This window comes from Cyphomyrmex costatus, unplaced genomic scaffold (assembly GCF_001594065.2).
Source record: "Cyphomyrmex costatus isolate MS0001 unplaced genomic scaffold, Ccosl1.0 scaffold415, whole genome shotgun sequence".
Taxonomy (NCBI): domain Eukaryota; kingdom Metazoa; phylum Arthropoda; class Insecta; order Hymenoptera; family Formicidae; genus Cyphomyrmex; species Cyphomyrmex costatus.
Window position 1 is genome coordinate 743,131 of NW_017278373.1, and position 23,825 is coordinate 766,955.

The 23,825-nt window shown below is 30.6% G+C and overlaps 1 protein-coding gene across 4 annotated transcripts in view; it reads left to right on the plus strand.

Annotated features, from left to right (window-relative positions):
• Positions 1-389: 389 nt before the first annotated feature.
• The window catches only part of LOC108777216 (ankyrin repeat and death domain-containing protein 1A), a 29,509-nt gene continuing 6,073 nt past the window's right edge, over positions 390-23,825 (plus strand). For all 4 annotated transcript variants that reach the window (XM_018544043.1, XM_018544044.1, XM_018544045.1 and 1 more), the window contains exons 1-7: positions 390-525; positions 14,717-14,935; positions 16,668-16,771; positions 16,909-17,007; positions 17,362-17,460; positions 18,131-18,337; positions 23,590-23,787. In XM_018544043.1, coding sequence (XP_018399545.1) covers positions 14,827-14,935; positions 16,668-16,771; positions 16,909-17,007; positions 17,362-17,460; positions 18,131-18,337; positions 23,590-23,787 — 816 coding nt within the window. In that variant the 5' untranslated portion in view covers positions 390-525; positions 14,717-14,826. The remainder of the gene's footprint in view (positions 526-14,716; positions 14,936-16,667; positions 16,772-16,908; positions 17,008-17,361; positions 17,461-18,130; positions 18,338-23,589; positions 23,788-23,825) is intronic.

Here is a 23,825-nt window from a genome sequence, read left to right on the forward strand (position 1 = left end):
AAATGTTTAAATATAATCTTAAGTAGCAAAAAAAATTACAGAAAAAAAAGAAATTAATATTAAAATGGTACGAAATTGTAATATTGTCAATATATTATTAAAGTTCCAAAAATGCAAATGTTCTCAAGTCAAGATGGCTGCACTTTTGTTCGTTGATGCTTAGTATAATGGTCGAATAAGCAATGAAGAATAGAAAAAGATTGCTGCGATTTCGAGGCGATTTCAAGCTATTTCCAAATCGGCAAGTCCGAATATACGTGCCAACTAGAGCGATTATAATAGTGGTCCAACCCTCCACATGGCTGCGCTACCGTCGACCTAATAACGGGGGTGCCTCGCAGGCGAAAGGGGATGATTTGGCCAGTAGCATGCCGCCTCTCGTAGCATGAATATCGGGTGAGCTCTCATTGCGGAGAAATCGTGGTGGAAGAATACGACACTTACCTGACTTTTCAACCTCATTGTACCAGTAATCGAAGATCAAGAAAAGAGTGGCATTCTGTCGTGGCGACATTTCAGGAAAACGTAAGCGCGCATTTAACAGAAAAAATTTCTTCACACATTTGAAATTGAAAGAGATACGTAGCAGAAGTAGATAAATTTTATTTTAATTAATAAATGTATGAGTGTATAGTGCATAATAAAAGTGAATAAAGGTACGTGTATAAATTTAATTGTATGATAAAAGTTTCGCGGTAAAATTATTAGGCCTAATGAAGCAGTCTCACCAAACATGGCAAACTCTAAATGATAAAAGCTGAATGAAACCAAATCCCGCTATTAGTATTTCACTCTCATTTACAATACAAAAGTAATGTCGTATCAAATACTACGTTAATTACAGAAACCGGAATGTTAGTATACATTTTACATAAATGTTCGTGAAGTATATTTTATATGTATTCTGGAAAAAAAATCATAATGAAAAAAATTGTATGTTTATAATACTTGGCGAAATACTTCCGCAAATATAATCGTGACTTAATTGAATTGACCTAATGGAAGAGAAAGACTGTTGACACGATCTACGTCGTGCGACTCTACCTTGTACTCATTCAGCATCCATTTCTCATACGTAGTTTCGCATGGGAGGCATCCACGTTCAAGACGAACTAATTAATCATCAGAAACACATACCTTTACCCTGTTCGTGGCAATTTAACGGATTCTTTAGCAAATTACACTTCACGCGATTCCACAAACTAGTTAGAATTTATTTATCCGCGTTTCAGACTTGCGCGTGTCAGTATTTATTGAATCTCTACACATCATTAGAAATTGCGAAAAATTTCAGAAATAAAAGTCTTACTCAATCTTTTAAATGATTTTTTTCTAATATACATATACAATAAATAATATGTACATTAAATATTTCTGTAAAATTATTTGGTTCTTTTTTAATTTGTTTCTTTAGCGAAAATATTGATATACTAATGTTTTATAAAAACGTTTTTTGAGAACTGAATCGTTCAATTTTATTTTAACAAAATAATATCATATTGTTTAATGATAAAAATCAGCAGATTATGAAAGAAATAGAGAATTAAATTTCCATTGAGAAAAAATTGATAATTTGGAACAATCAAAGAATCTTGTAAATCTTTGAACATATGCTTCATTATAACATTATTTTATTATTTAGTTTTGTCTCTACATACATCAGCCTCGTTACGTTAAAAAGTACAGCTTTCCCATTACTGTATAACAGAATGATGAGAGAGGAGAGCGAGAAAGAGAAGCTACGAACTTTAAAATTAAAGTCCCTTAAGAGATTTATAAAAGCCACTCGTTAGTCCTGAATAGGAGGTAGCAGCTATTGTTATAACGTTAACAGAAGCATATTCATAAAGTCAGAACATCGGGAAAGTTTTTACAAAAGCGTAAACTATGATTTCAGAGGATTATACTCAGCATAGTAATACTAGTATTGAAAATGTACTCCGTCACAAAAAAGTTAAAAATTTAAAATATAAAAAAATATATATACTTTATTTTAAAAAATGTAAAACTGAGAGTGCTGTATAATCTTAAAAGTATAAGAAAAAAAAGAACGTATTAACGTATTTACATCTTATTCTGATTTATCAATTTCAATACGTACTTACTTTTCTAATAATTATAGAAAATTACGTAATATGGGATAATAATAAATTACAGCATTTTCACGATATCACTGTTTCTATTCTCCAAATAATTCGCTTGAAACGATATTGCATATTTTATATATTAACACCGAATCTATTGATTAATCGTAGTAATAATGTTGTCATTTGGAAGGGGAAAAATATTTTTAATAAAAGATTAAAAATTAAATACCAAGACATTGAAGATTCCTTCTTATAATAATAATCAGAATAAAGGTTAGTGTAATGATAAAAATATTGCAAGTAGCATTAGTAAATAAATTATGTATATATTATTGATCTAACATTACTACACTTAATATTTCTTAAAAGTTAAACTTGAAAGAACATGTAAAATTGAAAAAGGATAGTACAAATATATCAAAGTAGAGCTTCAAAAAAAAAACTTGTGTAATATGACTCGTTTTTAAATAAAAACGCCTCGCGTTTCAGCCAGTCCTATAACTTTTCAGGTCAGTTCGAGCTTAATGTGACAAGAACTGGAATCTATAATTAACAAAACTTACCTGGAGAACTAATCAGATGATATTTCTCGTGAAATTCAAAGTTGGGTGTATGCGCGTGACGCTAACAAGCACGGGGATAATACCTAGCAGTAACGCTAAAATAATTTAAGGCTACGCGAGAGAGAGAGAGAGAGAGAGAGAGAGAGAGAGAGAGAGAGAGAGAGAGAATGTTTCATCCGTGCATCCAGTTCACGTGTATGTACAACGATACACGGATGATTTACCGTGAGACTGATCGACGTTCATGTTTCGCCCAACACACGTCGTTTTACATCGCAATATATCGTATTCGACGAATACGTGAAAACACACAACGGGAATTGAAACTGACAGCGACGTAAACAAGAAGCGAATTAACAATTGCGTTACGCACGCTGCTGTGCCGTCATTAACAAATCAATATGAACTGAAATGTTTAGATGATTAAAAGATTATCATTGCAAATCGTTTCATCAGTATCATCCTTAGCGCATAGAACTTAAAAATGTTCTTTTATAATAAAAAAAAAAAACGTATATTTACATTGTACAATAACACGTATAGAATAAATTTTAGAATTAATATATTTCCATGATAGACATTGTTTGATATTTCTGCAAGCTTCGAAAAACGCACGAACGAGAGAAACTCTCTATTGCACAGTAAATATTTGAAAAAGGGCTTCCTTTTCTCTACACTTTGTTTTACAGCTAACGTACTCGTGTAAATAAAATATATATTCGAAATTTTTCAAACTACTAATATTTAATCTCTTTGAAATATTGTTTAAAGGAATGATCTTCATATATTGTTCAGAGAAACAGTGTTCTACAACGTACATTATTCACTCGTTTACGTTGGCGTAGCATCGGCTGTTCAACAGAGAGAATTGCGCAACCACTAAATAGCAATCGTAAGCGGTAGATACATACCTTCAGGTCTTGCAAATTAGGTTCTCAAATACCACAAGTCGATACTCAACATTTTCTCTTTAATGCTTTAATTAATAGCTAACGATTTCCTGTAATAAAATTTACTGTTCGCTTTATACTATTTCTGAATAAATAAAACATCAAATATTCTAAACCTATAATTTTAATATAATGAATAAATATTTATTAATATTAAATAGATTCGCATTAAATAAAATATATTGAATAGATATATTTATGTAGGGGGGTATCAAAAGACACAAATATTTCAAATTCAAATTTTCGAACATTTAAACTTTTCTTAAGAATATAAAATGGTTATAAAGCTGTGTCTAATAAATTTTTAATAGTCGAATTTAAGTAACTTTTATTAAGTCTTTGAAAGTATTTTAATTTAATGTTCTCTCTTAAATATCATTAAAAAAGCATGTTACATTATGTAGTGTAGAAGGAAGAATATAGCGTACCCTAGTTCCTGACTTTCTTCGGTAAAGCCTTAAAAGATGTTGAGATATAGTTAAGTTCAGGATCACACACAACAAACACAACACACACACACACACACACACACACACACACGTACGTACGATCTAAGAAATTCTAAACCCAGTTTTAAATTTCATTTCAATTACTGCACTTCTGCAACTTAATTATTTCTTCAACAAAATTGATAACTTTCTTACTATCTTTCAGCTAATAAACAATTAAAGTTCAATCGAAAGAAAACGTAATTCGCTCACAAATTCCATGTAACTTCCTGTATACTTTATGGAAGGTAGTAACTGGATGCTGCGCGCTGGAAATTCTAGATGCGTGATATATGTTTGTGCCGATGTTCAGATACTTTGTAGGTCCGTAGAAAGTTCCGTTCGACAGTAAGCTTGAATTATCGAGAAAGCGTGAACAAGTTCCTAAGTCTCGCTCAGTAAACTATGCTGCCGCCATAAGACAGACGACTTAAGTGTCGGGTAATTACACTTGCGGAAGCTCGAGAGCGATTATTTAGCCAGATCGTTTTTCACGCAAAGGAATAGCGAGGTGACTAAGTGATTTAAACATTTTTTACAACTAATCGGGTTAATTGCTGTTTTTTTTATCTAAAAGCATTTTTTATTCCTTTCTTATTAAGACCTTTAAGGCCCCTATTCTATAACTCTTAACAACGGTAATGATATCGTTATATTATATAACGTATCTTTTTTACTATGTATAAAACCTGAGCAACGATAATGTAATAGTACCATTACCGTCGTTAAGAATTGGTATTGAATAGAGACCTAAATCTACATGCACGCAAAATGTTTATTTCTCTATCTTCATTTCTTTGTACCATGATATACATATCTTGCTTGATGTTCATCGATATGATCGTATAGTTAGCATTTACAATAACTATATAATACCTATTGCAAGATCATATCATATGCAATACATTTTTTAACTTTCGATTATTTGCGCAATGCTTGATACATATATTGATAAAAAAAATGTTAAAATTTTAAATTAAAATTACGTTAATGTATCAATATAATCTCATTTATAAATACTTGATTACTTATTAAAAAAAAATTTAATTCTTAAAACAAAATATTCCTATTCAATTAAAATTTGATTTCAGATACAGGAAAATAATCTTATAATGAAATTTTACAAATTCTCTAGACCATAAATTAATAGATATTTATTGCGTGAACTTCGTTAACACGATTTATTGCTGGGTTTCAATTTGGTTCAAAAGTTAAAAGTTTTGCGTAGGTGTGTACAGACAATTATTTGTTAATATTATTACTCTATGTATCTACGATAAAATTAATTAAAATCTCCCCGAGTTTGTGACATGAGAAATACGAGTTAATTATCGTTATCGTTGTTCAACTGATCGTATCACGCTTATTTTTAGCGTGACTATGACTACTGTATACACGTCGGGGCGCTAGTTTAATGAAGTTCTGGACGATCATTCTTTCCTCTGAGCGATATGAGTATTCTATTTTTTTCCATCCGATTGAGCTCGTTCCTCTTCGAAGCGAGACTTGCGAGGGAAAAAGCAAATAAGCGCGCGCCTCGGAAAAGCGAACATTCGTCATTCATTCAGAGCACGATTTTTCATCGATCATCCGGCAACTGAGTGATAGAGCAAACGTGTGGTCAGACATCAGTATAATTTCATAATAGAGAAATGTGCGCAACCTATTTCTTTTACATATAAAGTCTCTGTTGTTACGAGTGCATGAAGATATTACATGCCATATGCAAGAAATAAAATGTACTTTTATATGATTCTTAAATTTATCTTCAACCTAGAGAATCTATAACTTTTTATTTACCATATGAAATTTCATTTCCTCGCTACGTAAATAAAATCGCACATACGTGAAGAAACATAAAATTTCTATCTTAACGTTTGATTAAAAAAATCAACTTTGCCGACTTGTTCTAAATGCACACATGTTTTTATTTAAAATTGTAAAAATATAAACCCTCTAGATTGAGAAACAAAAATATTATTTTCCGTCTAAATTGAAAAATGGCATTTTCAAAGAATTAAAATTACAGTTTGAGAGTACAATATATATTTATATTTTGCATATATCTATATTTATGAATATTTCAATCACAGTTCAATACAGAATATTGTATTCACAGCTCAGAAAAATAAAACGTTACTATTGCACAATTATTACATACTATTTTTTTATCATAAAATTAGTTTCTCAAACACAAACTCACTCGGCTTTATAAAATTAGATTACAACAAATTTTTAATTAAAAAAACTCGTATTTGCTGATATACTCGTACAGAGTCAAAAGTAATTTTAATTTCTCTCTCTTTCGTATATTGAAAATATAATTTTGTATGTATTGTAGTACAGTATGTAATGTATACATGATTTTAACTTTATGCCGACATCTTTTATATTTGAAACTCTATTAGAATACTTCATCATTCCGTAAAAATCGGCACAATTGCATGTATACATAATATCACAATTGACCCATTAATAGGATGTAATATGTGTTTCATTTGATCGGATTATTCATCGATTTGTATAAAACGTCATTCGCTTGTGCAAAATTGAAGCTACTCGATTAAGTATGCCGAATTATACGAGATATTCAAATCGAGTACATTCTTCTACCATAGCATAGAATCAAGTATCATTTGATGTTTATCACATTATTCAGATACGTAAAACCTAGCAAAATTTGTATGATGGTAAATTGGAGCACACATTTCTCTTGCATCGCAATCCTGTTAATATACTGTTCTCATATTACTTTTAAATCATACTAAAGCTTTTATTATTTATTGTAAGCTTCGAAACTTCTTTATAGTAATGATTTTTCATGCTTCATGAATTTAGAAAATGAGAAATAAAGGTTACAATTGTGCTCAATAGAACTAAAAGCTCCCTACAAATCTAGAATTTCAATAAAATTTGAAATAAATTTGAAATTTATAATCTTAACAATAAACTTTAATATTCTGATTTTAACTCAATTTGCTATTACTTCATTTGATTCTGCAGTTGAACTTCAAACATCGTATAATTTTTTAAATTTTCTTTACGAAGAGTTTCGAAATTTACTCAAATAATGAACTAATATTCAATTTGAGGATATATCTCACCCCTCCCTCCCTCTCCCTCTCTCTCTCTCCCTCCTCTCTCTCTCTCTCTCTCTCTCTCTCTCTCTCTCTCTCTCTCTCTCTCTCTCTCTCTCTCTCTCTCTCTCTCTCTCTCTCTCTCTCTCTCTCTCTCTCTCTCTCTCTCTCTCTCCCTCCTCTCTCTCTCTCTCTCTCTCTCTCTCTCTCTCTCTCTCTTGCTCGCTCGCTCTTTCTCTCTTTCTCTCTTATTGCTCATATATCATCTTCGATTTTAGCATGGATCTATTATCTGCCCGTGACATTTGAGTTCCATTCGAGAGGTCAGTACCATTGCATTGCACAACGCCGAAACCTTGCCGCATGTGTTGGCAATGGTTATACTGAGAGAACAATGGTACACCTCCAAACGTTCCTCGAAATCCAATTGCGCATCTGTCATTGGCCGCGTGTTAAATGCGCTTCGATCGCAATACCACGAACGATATAGCATTAAATACATTGATAATACGATGGATTTTTAGAAAATTTATAATAATAAAGAAACAAAGTTCTCTTGTAGAGCAAAAGTTATTTGCTAAACCATTTTATTAATAATAAGTATATAAAAAAATTTATTAATAATAAAACGGAATAGTTCTTATTTATAAAAGTGCTTTAGTTTGCCTTCACGTTTTCGTTTATTCTTCAATACAAATAAAATACAACAGAATGCATCAGAGTAGGTAGAATAAGTTTATTATTTATAAAATATCTTTTAAACGTTCTAATTTTTTATCTTTATAATTAAAAAATGGATTTTGCAAATTAATAATCTAATCTAAGTTATTTTATCTCTAAACGTTGAAAAATGATGTAATTTTTTAAATATTTCAGTCAAATATTTCAATTCCCATGACACTAAAAATTGTGTACTATAATATTAAAATTGTTATATAATATTGATGAACTAATCCAAAAATAAAACATCATGCAAAAGTGGCATAAATTACGGAAAAAGCAATTATATAAAATTTTATACGTGTCGTCGCAATTATATTATATAAAATTTTTCCTGTTTTTTCTCTTCAGAAAAATTCTCAAGCGAGTGCATCTTATTATACAATATTACAAAAAATATATCTTTATTAACACAATGCGTGTCACAAACTGCAATAACGAGATTTTAGACAGAACGTTAACAGGAAAAAGAAAAAACAAAAAGTTTCAAGAAGAATCAAAGAAGCATGAAATTCTCTTTAGAGAAAACTCCTGCATGACAGTAAAATATGAAAAAATATGGTAGGAGATAATATATATATTTCAAGATAATGCTCCCCTCTCGACGATAGAGATTTACGACTATATTTGCTGAATGTCGCTTGCTGCCTCTCTCTTCTGCTAATTTAATAACTGCACTTATCCCTTTGACAAGATGTTAATGCAACCAAGTTGTGAAATCTTTGCATTGAATTTCAAAGATGCTGTTTGTGAGAAATAAATTTCCTTGGAAATAATATTAATTACGCTTTGCGTACACTAGATTTATTTATATATATATTCTTATTCATTAATAACTTTTCTAAAGATATTAATAACTTTCTAAATTCTAAATTATACACACTGCGAGTAAATACAAAAGAAATCGAACTTCTAATTTACACAGTACGATGCATAAGTTTTGAAATAAAAATTATAAAAAAAATAAAGGACGTTTAAAAAAAATATTTTTAACATCTTTTATTTAAAATGAGATTTTGTTTACAATCAATGCACCTCTTTGCTCTTGTTTTTCATCTTTGCATCGTTATTGATACTTCTCTTTTATAGCAACTTCTGCAGTAACCGGTCAATCATTAAAATAGCTTAAAGTTTTGCAATATCGAAACTTTCAGTCTTCAGCAATTTCAATTTCGAAAACAAGAAATAATTAGGAGTTGTAATGAAGAATACTTTATAATTTATTTGCTCATTGCCCTTATCTCTTTATATTAGTTGTTAAATACAGATTGAGCCTTATCATAATCTTCTCTCTCTCTCTCTCTCTACATTTTAATATTTTATAAAATTACGATATTTCTTAAATATTCATCGATATTCAAATCTGTAATCAACTAACTGAAAACAATTAGGAGAATTTACTCAGCGACGTAAACATTGAAAACAAAAGTAGAATAATGTGTTTAACTATAAAAAATCTTATTTCAAAATTTAAAAATATTTAAACACTTTTCTAAGTGCTTTATTATATATATTTTTTGTCTAAAAACTTATTCTCTTAGAGTAAAATTTTACTCCAAAAGACTAAAAATTGAACTAGTTTTGAAAAAAAATTAAAAATATTTTTACCGTAGAAAAAGAATGAAAAATTTTCACTCTTTTAGGCTGGGTTGTTCCACCTTTCAGTAAACTTCGGTTCACTAATTTACTCTCTTATTCTCTTATGAGATTTTACTTGTTTGGAGTAAGATTTACTCCAAAAAAATATTACTCCCTTTTTCAAAGCAAAATCTTGTTCCTTAAAGAAAATCTTATTTCAAAAGACTAAATATCTGCCACTCTTTTTCAAAAAATTTTCTCAATTTTCATTCTAACAGATTTAAAGAACATGGACCGCACTATATACAAGTCTTTGTCGTTACTACATTTACCTTTTTATCATATAAAATAATTAAAATGATTACTTTGATTAAAGTTTATCATGCATCAACTTAAAATTGTTATAAAGTTTATTATTTTGGAATTTTACTTTTTAGTACACGATAAAAGGATAGTATATGTATTATGCAGCTGAAATAATATATTCAATTTAAAGCTCGAATAATAAAGTATTGTAATCCGAGAAGCTAGTGACAGTAATTTATGTCGCTTTGTTTACTACATTACAGATCGCACATTTACTTTTCACTACGCAGATGAATGCGCGTTACGGATGATCAGGAAACGGAAACATTTCTGATATTACATTATTAACGAAACAACATGCTACTAGCTGAAAAGGCACTCTGATCGCATGTAGTCATGGAACGTACAATGGCATGCAATGCATCAGATAATAGAGCTAATATATCTGTATAGAATAACAAAATAAATATCAAGTTGTATAATATTATGTCGATATATATCATGTAATATTATGTCTGTGTACATATATATATATATATATACATGTAACAATAAAAATGTATTCTTCATTTATCTCATTATAAAACAATTCTTTTAATTTATATATAATACTAATGTCCAAATTGTATCTCATGTAACAATTTTTTAAAAATATGTACGTTCAGAATTTAACTGACAGACTGAAAAAGTTGACATAATTTTCTGCATTATTTACACAATATTAATTTCGCAAATATATAATATAACAATATTAAATATATAGCATTATAATATTTACGACATTTCAACCAAATTTTTAGATCTGTCTACAGAATGCTGACGAGAACTGAAATGTATCGAGTTATTTTGTAACAGTGAGCAACGGAAATATCTGAGAAGTCATACAAGATTAAACGAATGCAAAACTTGCACAAGTTTCAGCAATATCGGATTATGTAGGATTTCAGTGATAAACTCCGACGTGGCGCGGCACCTTGGCCCGACAGAAAAGCCAGGCACAATCAATCATTAAAAACAGATGGCAGTTGTAACTTGCAATGCTAATGAATGTCTTATAGATAAAAGCGCGTTTTCCCAAGCGACAGACTTAACAATGAAATATATTCTGCAACTCGGAGATATAGTAACCCGTCAGTACGCTTTTCTACTGTCATCTCTGAAGAATATATTCGTCGTTGAATTAGAAATTTTATTTTATTATAAAATTTACTATAAATATTAATGTTACATTATGTATATATATTTTTGTATAATAGTGTTTTACATTATTTTATTACTTTAATCTCTTATTAAGTGTTCCAATAAACTGATTCTATAATATCATGAATAACTGACATTGCATCAGTAATTGATGAAATATCATCAGTTGTTGTATAATTGAACAGTTTATTGGGACATTAATCAATTCTCTTTGTTAAAGGATTCTAATACTATATTACAAATATATTATATTGCGCTTCACTGTGAAGCATATCTATTTTTGTTCAATGTCTGCCGACAGACATATTTTGCACATGTTACGCTCGTGTCAACACATGTCACATCCAAAATAGAAAAATGAGTAAATTTAAAAGACAGATTTTAATTATAATAAGAAATAGCGAAGATAACATGATTTCCTGTTAACGATCTGCGATCTATATCTAACAGATGCGAAAATGTTTGATATAATTTCCATTCGGATGATGATTATTGAAGTTTCCGCAATTTCGTGAAGATCTGATTCAACTACGAAGTTCTGCTAAATTTATGACATATTGCCGCAAATGCCGTTATAGATATAACGGAAACCATGTGGTAACTCAATCAGCAAAATTAATGTTTAAATTTCCCACATATTTGAGCAAACGAAACCGACTCGCTTTAAATATATATATCAAATTTATTCCGGAAAATCGTAATTCAAGTTGCAAGGAAAAAATGTATTGTACGTTATAAGCTCATAATGCGTGATTCCTTAATTAACAATGATATAAACATAAAAATAATGAGCATGCAGCCACAAACACAAGGATGTTGTTTGCAAAGTAATATATATATATTTTTTTAAATTAATTAATATAGAATTCAACGTTTCGGTCACTATCTGACCATCTTCAATACAATTAAAAAATTTCTATACATATAATAAGACAATGGTAATAAAACTAATTAACTTTTCGATGTTTCTTCTTGTTTGCATCTACGATTTCAGCCGTTATCACATTGAAATTTATAACTATGTTTTTAACATCGGATTTCCAGATTCGGTGTTTTTTTTAAACGGTCATTTTAATTTCTATACGCCAGTATTATAACTGTGGACTCTTTAACCAACGGAGGCCCTCATTGAATTGTACATACAGCATTATCCATATTTACACTGATGAGTTTAAATTTATCTACCGATCGAAATGTGTGTCTTGCGAAATGCGTTATACGAAAGCAGAAAAAGTTGATATGATTTTCATCTATGGTGATCTATATATTTCGCAAGCACGTACTTCGATTGATAGATAAATTCAAACTGATCAGTAAATATGAATAACGCTGTGTGCGATTCAATGTTTATTTATATATCGTGATATACTCAAACGATATACCAATAAACAGAGAAGACACGAAATTATTCGAAGAGTGCCTTAAAACATTTTATTTTCCATTCAATTATTTTCCATTGACCTTGCGTAACCTTGAATGACATTCAATTATAGGTCACTGTATTCTTAAAATGTTCTATCAAAATATAAATAAAAAAACGTATCATTCCATTTAAAAAAAACAGTTTTGACCTTTGCCTATCCTTTATGTCTCCACCTATAAAACAATTATTAATAATACATTATGTATTGTTAATCCTCAAAACCAAGCAATTTTCGTTTGATACTTTTTCTTCTATTGTTAAAAATAAGCTAATTATTCAGGTGATATATCTGTTTTAAATGCCTCACCCTGTATATATTATATACATATTAGAAAAATATATATAAAGTCAGTTCTCAATATAATTGTCCAGCTTTACAACACATTCGTGTAACGATCTACAAATCTTCCAATACCGTTTGCAAAGATTTTTAGCTGCGTTTGAAGTCATACATGCACCGTTTACTAAACAATAGTATATGTATGAAATCTTACCTTCTTTCACATATATATCCAGTTTGTACTCTTGACTTTGCTACTTCGATTTCCATTTGTTTGGACCATTAACAGCGTTGTTCCACCTTCAAATAAACTATGTGTTTATCTCATGTTTAACTCATTTATCTAATGGACAAAAGAAAAAGCGAAAGAGAGAAGGAGAGAGAATGAAAGCAAGAGCGAAAACAAGAAAGTGTATATCGAAAGATTTTTATCGAAAGATAAAATAATCTTGTCAAAAAGAAGTTCTGCGTCTGATTATACCAGACTAATCATACCAAATTTCATTTCTTACATCAATTAAAAGAAATGAACTTATTTTTGATCAAAGCTGATCTTAGTGCTTAAATATCTCAGTATAAATTATTTAAGTACATATCCAATTCTGCAAACCGCGAACTGAAATCTTAAAACGCAATCGCAGACAGAACTAAAGTCATGTCACATATTAAATTGACAAGTAATTTAATAATATTGATGTTATTAATAATTTTTATTGCTCATACAAACATCTTAAAAACTATATATAATTTATTGCGAATGAAATATTTAAACATTAAGATCTATTCTTTAATTAAAAATAGATTTATTTTTCATAATTTTATTTATTTTTCTTAATTAATATATTCTCGTTGATTTAATTTCGAACTATAATTGTTCAGTTCTTAGAGTTTAGGAAACGATGTAACGTGGAGATAGAGTAGCTCGAAACCTTTGCAGACAAAATCAGAAGACTTGTAAATTGTTACACAAAATGTTTGTTGGAAAGCGATCATATTAAGAAATAAAAATGTTTTGCTAATGTGTATCGTACGTGAGAAATAAATTTTCTTATTTTCCGATTTTTCTTCGTATTAAATCTTTAATATATTTTTGTATTAAATTTTAATGTTATTATTTATCGGTGTATATACAAATTATATTATAATTAAGAAGCAGTACAAAATGTCTTAACATATTAGGTAACAAATTACAATTGATTGTAGTGCTGGTTAATTTGAAATAATTTAATATGAAATAATTTAAAATGTATGTAAATGCACCTCTTTTACATTTAGTATCATAATGTCTCTGATATAATTACGAAAATTAGAATTTATGAATGAATTATCATTCATAAATTATATATGTTGTACTCTGCTAACCAAGCTTCCAAACATATTGTAACCGCATTAATAGTAAATTGTAATAACAGATTTCACCGTGATAAAACACGAAAATTCGAAATACGACAAATTGAAATGTAGAACGAGAAAGCTCGTGATTAATTTGTCATTAATATGTTCCAGCGGCTACAGTTGTAATTGCACAAGATATATATGCAAGTTTTAATAGACAGTAATTCCAATTTCCGTAATAAGCACAGAATATTTTTGATAATTTGTACTCATGATAAATTAACACCTATACAGTAATAATAAGCCAACGACATATAAATGCGTTGCTGTATTTTAACTATGATCTTTTAAATCAAGGAAAACAAACTTCATTAAGTAGGTATATACATCTGCTATATAATATTTGTATCATTTAAGTCATAATTTCATGCAATATTTTAAATTGTATTTTTATTTCTCAATTCAATCATACCTCCAAAGTTTATGTGATGCGGATATGTCATCACATTAATTTCCTTTTTTATTTAAAAGCACTATCAGAGATTTATTATAAAGACTTCGATTTCTTTTAAACTGCTAATTTCAACTATTTTTGTAATTGTTATATTTCGTTTTCTTCTTTTGATTTAATGATGACTTGCCGATGAAATAACGGCAATTTCAGTCAAAAGCGGTACATTTCGTCACTCATCACCGTTTGGCTTCCTAGGTCGTTGATAATTAGCAGTAGAGCTGCAGCCCAGACGCATTAACGTCACACACAATCAAGAAGCGGCGACACCGATGACAATGCTAGGCTCAGAACAACGGCAGTAAAAGATGGTGGACAAAGAAAAACTGAGAATAACGAAGGCGAAGGCCCCACCACCACCGCTGAATCTCAGCGAGGCGATCGAGGATGAAGTGCTGAACCAAAAGACTGCTAGAAGTGAGTAAAGCACCGCATCTGCCTCATACAAAATGTGCTACGAAGCGTGCAAAGATTTAAAGCTGTCTCGGCAATCCTAAGTAAAATGTGAATATATGAGAAGTGTAGAAAAATGAAATTCACGTTCTCCATTTTCCAAGATTTACGGAAAAGCCGGAAAAACTACTCATCCATTTGAAGCACTGAATTGCCTGGATTTCTTTTAACCAATTGGTTTTCTTTCGCAATTTCCGCTTTCTTCTCTCAAATCAAACAATTTTTTTTGTTTTTACAATGCAATATCGTGTATAACCATTTATTATATCTCTATAATAACGGTGGGCTTTATTATAAATGAAATAAATATATACAAATATAAATTACTTACATTCAGAAACAAGCCTTAACAGTCAAGTTAGATCTTGGGTGCTTCTATAATCGCGTGTGAATTTATATACTACGTATGTAGATTAATTGCGCGCCGAATTACTTTCAGACTTGAAACGCAAGCTCTACTAAACTATCGCAATAATATCACAAGTGAAATTGATTAATATTTAACAATTTTTGATCCTCTTTACGCATCTTTGATCGACATACGTAGTACATAAATTCACACTCGATTATAGAAGCACTCAAGATCCAGCTTGACCGTTAAAGCTTGTTTCTCAATGGTTTTAATTCTTACGGTCTTATAAGATTTAATATTATAAATTACTTATATTTATAACAAATATACAAAAGTGTGTGTATATATATATATATATATTTATTGTTCAATGAATTATATAATTCAGAAATGTAGTATAATTGTAGTATAATATTATACGGAGATCACTTTAATCACTTTCTTAAATACACAGATAAGATGAAGATAATTTCTTTGAAGAAACTGCCGCGTTTATTTTTCGCCTCGTTTAATCTATTTATTTAGAAAAGAAAAAAGAAAGAGAAAGAGAGGGAGAAATTAATATTGTAAATACGCTTTTGTGTAATTAAAAAATTTTTTGCATATTTTTCTGTTTGTAAACTATACAGTCCATACAGTCGCGCGGAAATAAAAAGATATTTAATTTGCATCGGACATTCGCAAAATCAACCATTCAACTAATTAACGACACAGTGTGCACTCCCGTATTTCATTCCCGCTTTCCTTCGTTTCACCTCAATTGCACATACGATCGATATCTGTGCGGACCGAAATTTTCTATAAAAACAGTGTGCACCAAGTAACGACAGCATGTGTGCGCTACTACGTGACTGTCAAAAGTTAAAATAAAAAGCGAGTAACGTGCACAAGCGAATTAATTGAATCCGTATTATTTCACGTTTCTCGTTTAAGATCACTTTCGCAAAAACCATTACAAAGCGGTTGAAAAATTAATCTGCGTACATCTATGTTGTATTAAAAATACGATTCAATGTGTATTTTACAAAACCAATATAAAAAAAAAATAAAAAAATAATTTCTCTAGATCTAAATTACTGCATAGATAGAAAAATGATTCGACGTATTTCATAAAAAAAAACATTGTAAAGAGATTGAAAAACGTTACGCTCTGGAAAAGTCATTTGATGTATTTTGATAAAGATTCGAATGAAATTATTTTCTAATAATTTATATCAAAAATTAATTTAATAATATTGTAAAACAATTCATATGCTTTAATTGTGCAATTGTATAAAACTACTACATTTTATAGATAGTAAATACTCAATTTTACATGCTTTCTTGTATTATATTTTTTGTCAGTTCTTAAGAATGATCTTCTTCTACACGAGGCTGTGATAAAGAACGAAGCGGACGCTGTTCGTAAAGTACTTAAGGAGACTGTCGACGTAGATTCCAGAAATAACGTAAGTCATTATAAATGCTTCGAAGAAAAATATACACAGAATGCTTTTCAATTTAAAGTCTGCTTTATTTTTGACAAATTTTTAATTGAATGTCATTAAAAGCGACAAGCACTTCTAATATTTATTATTAAATCTAGTATGGTCGCGCTCCGATTCATTGGGCAACATCTAGAGGAAACACAGAAATTATTGAAATGTTAATACAAGCCAAGTGCGATATTGAAGCGAGAGATAAGGTATAATACATTTTCCCTTTTCCTTTTTCTAATTATAATCTATTAATAAAAATAAGCGACGGGATTCATTAAATATAATAGTAAATTGAGATAACAAAATAAAATATAAACAGTTCCTTGTAAAAAAAACTCTTACACGTAAAAATAAATGGAGCCTTTAGATTTAATACCGTTGAGTGCTTCCACATAGAAAATTAATGTAAACGTAGTAACCCATAAAAGGGCACTTTATTACAAATTACGTTAATACGTGTTTGGAGCGACACTTCTTTTGGAATTTAATCTAGACGACGAGCGACTTGATGAAATTCTTCGTCGAACATTAATTTCCCGACTATTCATTTCTCTTTCAAGTATGGAATGCGACCCTTGCATATGGCCGCCCAACATGGACACCGAGACGCAGTAAAGATGCTGATCAATGCTGGAGCAAACGTATCCGCGGTTAACAAGGTATCATAATCGTCCTTCAACAATCGTTTCATTAAACATTTTATATAAAAGTGGATTCAAAATTTGCTTGAAATGAAATTTACGACACTTCGCAAGTGTCAAGACTCTGTAAAATTTGTTAAGCATACATAAAACTTGTGCGGAATATTGTGAAAATAGTCGCGTGAAAAAAGTTTGATTTAGATAACGAGGAAACTTAGTTCAAATAATTGCAAAAAATTTTAACCAACGGAAATTTGCAGAACATGCTGTACAGAATTAAATCAAACGTTTAATTAGAGTTTATTGATCGCGGATATTGTACAAAAAGGAAATATTGAAACAGAAATCTCGCGGAGGTCGTGAAAAAAAGTGAAATAAGTCACCGGGAAACCACGACGGAGTTGAAATCAATAACGTGTCAATATTGATATTGGCATCGGTCTTAAATAATAGGGAAGCGCTTTCATCATGGCTCCTTGGCGCGTCGCACAGCATTTTATCACGCACGATACGAAGAAAGTGAGAGACGTGAATTGTAAGAGAACCGATACGAAGGCAACAGCGGTCCATATTTTCCTTTGCGGATTGAAATTATGAGACAACATTATGGTGTAAAAATCGCAAATTTCCCTTCGCGGAAATTCTCCTTTTATGAGATGGCACAAAAAAATTTTTTTTTTCTGTTTAGAAACAACACACCCTTTTAATGTGCGGCGCTCGTGGTAGCAACGTCGCCGTAGTGGAATACCTCGCGGAAGCAGTGGAATCGTTAAACGGTGAGGCAACTGACTCCACCGGGGCGACTGCTCTTCATCATGCAGCCATCACCGGACATCCGGCGGTAATCACAGCGCTTGCAAACATCCCGCGGATCGTACTGGACACCACGGACAAGGTAAATGGAAATGTTCCCTCATTTTAGTACGTCACTTCAAATTTTACCGCACGTCTGCACGTGAATACCCATTAGATTTCATATAGAAAAAATAATTTAGACTAACGTGTAAAAGATTCTCTTTAAGTCATTTTTCTAACGAAATATTATATTATTTCGTTGATTTCTGCAGAAACCACGGAAACGTACTCTTTCAAGAATTTTACTGTATAAAGATATTATCGTAAGGGAAATAGATTTTATTCAAAGATAAAAGATGGATTCTGCGTAACATCAAAGCAACTCAAGAAGTCACAGTAACTATTTCGATAGTTGTATTGTCAATAAAATGTGGTGTACATTACACACGCATACATGTACAAATATAAAGATATTGACAGTTTGAATTTGAGCATAATCGTCAAAGAAAAAATATTTTCCGTGAATTTGATATCAATTATTAAATCAATGAACAAATAACGTAATATATATATATATACAAATGACGATTGATCTATCTCGTTACAAAATTGGATGATATATATTAATTTACGCATCGTATACATACCGAAATGGACCAAATACGTTCTTGCGCAATACAGGCGTATTCCGACCTCAGTTTCTCGAATTTCGCATTGCAATTTGCAATGAGATATTCCACACTCGGAAATCTGATTCCCACCATTTTACCCAGATTCGGTGTATGTATTATATACATACATATATAGTATACTGAGATAGGATGTGCATATGTATATACATATATCTACAATATATACATACATATATATACGTATATATGTATAATATACACACACATATGCATACATCTTAAAGGATACTCGTCCATCTATCCATCCATTAACATCTTGATTGCCCGAACTTCTCCGGCGGAAGTTCTCTCGCGTAACAACACCACCAGTCAAAAGTGCTTCCACATAGGAAAATCATTTATGCGATCGCAACTGTGCGTACAGTTCGTTCTCATAAATTATTAATTAGTTGTCTCTCTCAGAAAATATTTGCATACATGAATTATGCGCAATTTCATGCCATCCTTCGCTTGAGAATCACAGACTAATTGCCTATAACAATATTTCGAAGCATAATTTCGCCTTTAAAAGCAGTAATTATTTGTAAAATAATGCAGAGTAGTACGGTTAATATGTGAATACAACGCTTTCAGCGATATATAATTCTTTGCGCGCGAATTGAAACTTGAAAGTAAGATGATTTGTCTGATTTAGCTCGAATAACGATCAATTAGTGTCCAATATAGCGTTCAATTAGCCATAACGTTTAAGAGAATAAAAATTCATTATCTTCCAATTGTAATAATAATTCAATCCAGCAGAAATTGTACATAAAGCGGATTTCGGAGAGAAAATCCGCTTTCTGGAATCAGTTATCACTTGACAACGCCATTCTCGATAAATCATTCGTGCAATCAATCCTCACAAGCGTATCTCTCTCTCTCTTTCTCTTTTCCCTCTCTTCCTCTCCCTTTTCTCGCTATTTCCGCTGGATGCGGGTCTCCTATGATTTTTATTCATACGCCACAACGACGATAAGCATCTGTCTACAATCCAGGATCAGGCTTGACGTGTGACCTGGGCATTCTTTGGAAGCTGCTTTCACAAGCTGCTTTCCGATGCAGAGAATATTGTTGTAGCATCCCTATAAGCACATTTAGGACATGCTTAAAAGCCCTGTTGATCCTCTGGCCCAACCCTTTATCCATCGAAAATATGTTATATCAAAAACGAAGCTCGATAAATGGAAGGGAAATTCTTATTTCTCGTACCGATCTTATTTGAATCTATATTTTCAATCGAATAAGATATTCTGTGGCGAGCTCCTGTATATTGCGTGAGTTTAATTCGTTTATCTCAATTTAATTTATTTTATACAGGCATTAATCTTATTTATAATTTCTTTGTCTTAATTTAATTAATTTCATCACGTTTTAATTAGATTTTGCTTTACTCCGAGACTTGACCATGAAGAACGTATGACTATATCCAAAACAAGATCGAGATTTATTCTCGCATGCAGGGGTTGACACAAAACATTTCAGTATGTACAATCTTATCACCATTCGTTGAAACATTATAATTTCAATCCACACATTTTCAATGTTCCAATTAAAATTGCGCGTTCGTTGGTTTCTTTTATATAAACTAAAGAAGGTCCGTGCTCCGAAATGTTCATTATATTATATGATATACATCTCAAAAATTAAAATTTAATTTTACCTTTTTTTTGGCTCGCTTCCTGACCTTCATATTGCATAATTTTTATTTTATTTGGATGCTGCATAACCTAGCAACTATTATGTGCGTAATAAAAATTAACGATTCAAAGCCGAACTTCTCTCAGCAGAATTGATAAATTATATTAAATTAAATTATATTGTTATTTGATTATGCTGTTATAAATTATATATTATTGCGATGTATTAAATCTTCCCCGCATACACGCAAAGTTATAATAAACATTTTAATGATAAAATTAAATATCACAAATTTATCTGAAAAACAGTGAAAACACATTAAAAATTGTACTAGAATAATAGCACGATGACTCGGCCATGGAACAGTACGGTATCGATCGCGGGGCGAATGAAGACACAAAAGGGGATATTTATAATTTATCGACAGGAACAATCGACCGTCCGTTTAACGCGCACGACGGTAAGAGGAACCGCTCGGATTTCCGCATGTGTAGTCGTATGTGTATATATACGTTCGCAGGTAGGTCAGAGCGCGAGCGCATCTCTCTCTTTCTCTCTTGATTTAAATCCTGGGAAACTGGATCTCTCTTTCTCTCTCTCTTCGGTGTCGACTGCCACAGTGTCCTTATCGAGAGGCAAGCGCAATCCCCTGAGGACTTCCGCAACTGTGAAACTCGACCAATCGCCAGCTTGAGTACATTTTACGGGAGCCTTTGTAAACAGACCCTCATCTCCCCGTATCCTAGATACTCTTGCTTTCTCATTCAATTTACTCGCGTATCCTTTCTCGATTCTCTTCGTTGCCGCGTACGGAATTCTAATTTCCCTGCGAGATAGGCGCGGCGCTCCTATTTTACATGCCACGCCGATTGCCGCGTATCGGTTAATCATTTTTGAGTAATCAGTTTTTCTTCCATCCTCCCAAAAATATCGATTTAATGCTGACTTTTAAAAAATCATAGAATCTATTGGAATAAGTGTGAATAAAAATTAAAAAACATATTAATATTTTCTATAAATAACGCAATTAATAATAGTCAAATATCTACGTATTTCTAATTTTGTGATATCTATGAATTAAGTTATTTTTATCCCATCAGAATTTTTATTTGATTACAAAAGCCGATTAGGAAAATTATTGAAATAATTGTGGGTAAAAGTAATCGCTTATTAAAATAATGTAATTGATAATCATCAAATCTGTATATCATAATAGAAAATGGAAGCAAGTCGTAGAATATCTTATCCTGTTTTATTAAAATATAACTCAGTAGATATTTATGTGACTAATTTTGATACAAGTTTGTTCGCTATAGAATGATACCAATTATGCTATAAAGAGTTCAGGCAAATAGAACGAATGTAATTTAAAAACTAAAAAGGAAAAAGAATTACTATATCATAGAATAAAAAGAGGGATACCCTAATTATCGTACAATAACTTTATAGGTCGTACATATTTTTATACGTATAGTTATATATACAGTTTCGTGACTAAATTTAGTTCAATTATATCATTTAAAAGACAAATTCATGGCTTCCAAGTTAGACCAAATTTATAAAATAAATATTAATTTAGTTGTCAAAATTACATAAAGAACATTCATCTGTAAAATTGTCTGCTACTTGCAAAACTAAAATGCAGTTTTTATGATAACGCAATAAACACCACTGATCAGTGGTCATGTTACAACGTCTAAACTAAACTATGAAGAAGTAATTTTGAGTCACTATATACATATATATATATATATATATATAGTCCATAACTTTTCACTTATTCCACTGTCTCCTTTCATGTAGTTATTAAATTAGACTATTACAATATATATATAATAATTATATATATATATATATAACATTTATACTTTCATTATATTATGACCAATTATATTTATTATTCCAATATAACATTTATTCAATATCAAATTATCATAATTTACAATTCAGATATGTATAATAATAATCTGTTATCTATATAACAGGAAATGTAAAAAATGGTTTCAATATGAAAATTTATATCTAAAAGATATTTCTCAATGTGACATTCAACAACTACATTAAAAACATTGCAATGCTGATATAATAGTCTCACTGCTAGTTAAAATTTTTGCTCAAAATTTCTTTAAATAAAAAAGTTCTCTCTCTTAGTTCTTTGCAATAAAATTGTTAAATGTCATTATAGATAATTTGTAATGAGATAAATTTATATTGAGTTCACTTTCAATGTTGCACAACATTAGATCATAAGTGTAACAGATATAATTGATATCTGAAAAAAATTGATATTAGAGAAAAGAAGTCACCCTTAGAGCTGAAACTATTATATCTAAAATTTTCAAACAGCTGTATTTAACATCCTGTCACTGCCTAAAGTTTGTAAAATGTCATATGGATCACAGAAATATTGCTTTTAAATTCCGCATGGTTTTCATTCGTTGAATAAACGTTCTGTAAAATAAGAAAAACTAAAATAGTATGTTTTTCTACATTCGCTGTAGAAGATACCTATAGAGAACATATGAATTGTATAAAAACGTTGTATTTTCTTTTATGCAAATATTACTGTTCAATCGAAAGATCTAAATAATTTTCAGAAACTTTTTTATTTGCATTTCAAAATAATATGATTAATATTATATTAATTCGTGTACACAAAAAAATAATTTTACTAAAATATCTAAAAATTTAGCTAACCACACAGAGAGATTGGCGAGAGAGAGAGAATAATTTTATTGAAACTATCAAAATAATTATATAAGCGAAAGTCAAGCGTAATGAATATAATACTGCAAAAATTATGACAATCTTATCTCGGGAATTTTACACGCCTGATTAAATTACTTTGACAGTTTAATAAAATTATTTTCAAATCTATATTTCATTAGCTTTTTCTGTGTAAGTATCAGTGTTGAATCATGAGAACGACCTACACCGTAAATATGAGAAAATTGCGATAATCGCGTATTTTTTTATAATGAATATACATATCAAAGTCTCAAGCACTAATTGACTTTCCTAAATCTGGATTTACTTCCAGAAAGGACAAACATCGCTGCACTGTGCCTGCGCCAAAGAGCACTTGGACGCGGTTGAGGTCCTTATAGGATTAGGGGCGAATGTAGATGCTCAGGATAACGATGGCAATACTCCACTTCACGTAGCTACTAGAACGAGGCACACAGGAATCGCGCAATTATTATTAAAGGCTGGAGCGAACACCGAGCTAATTGACGCGGTAAATTGAATAGTTGAGCGATTACATCTACTTAACGA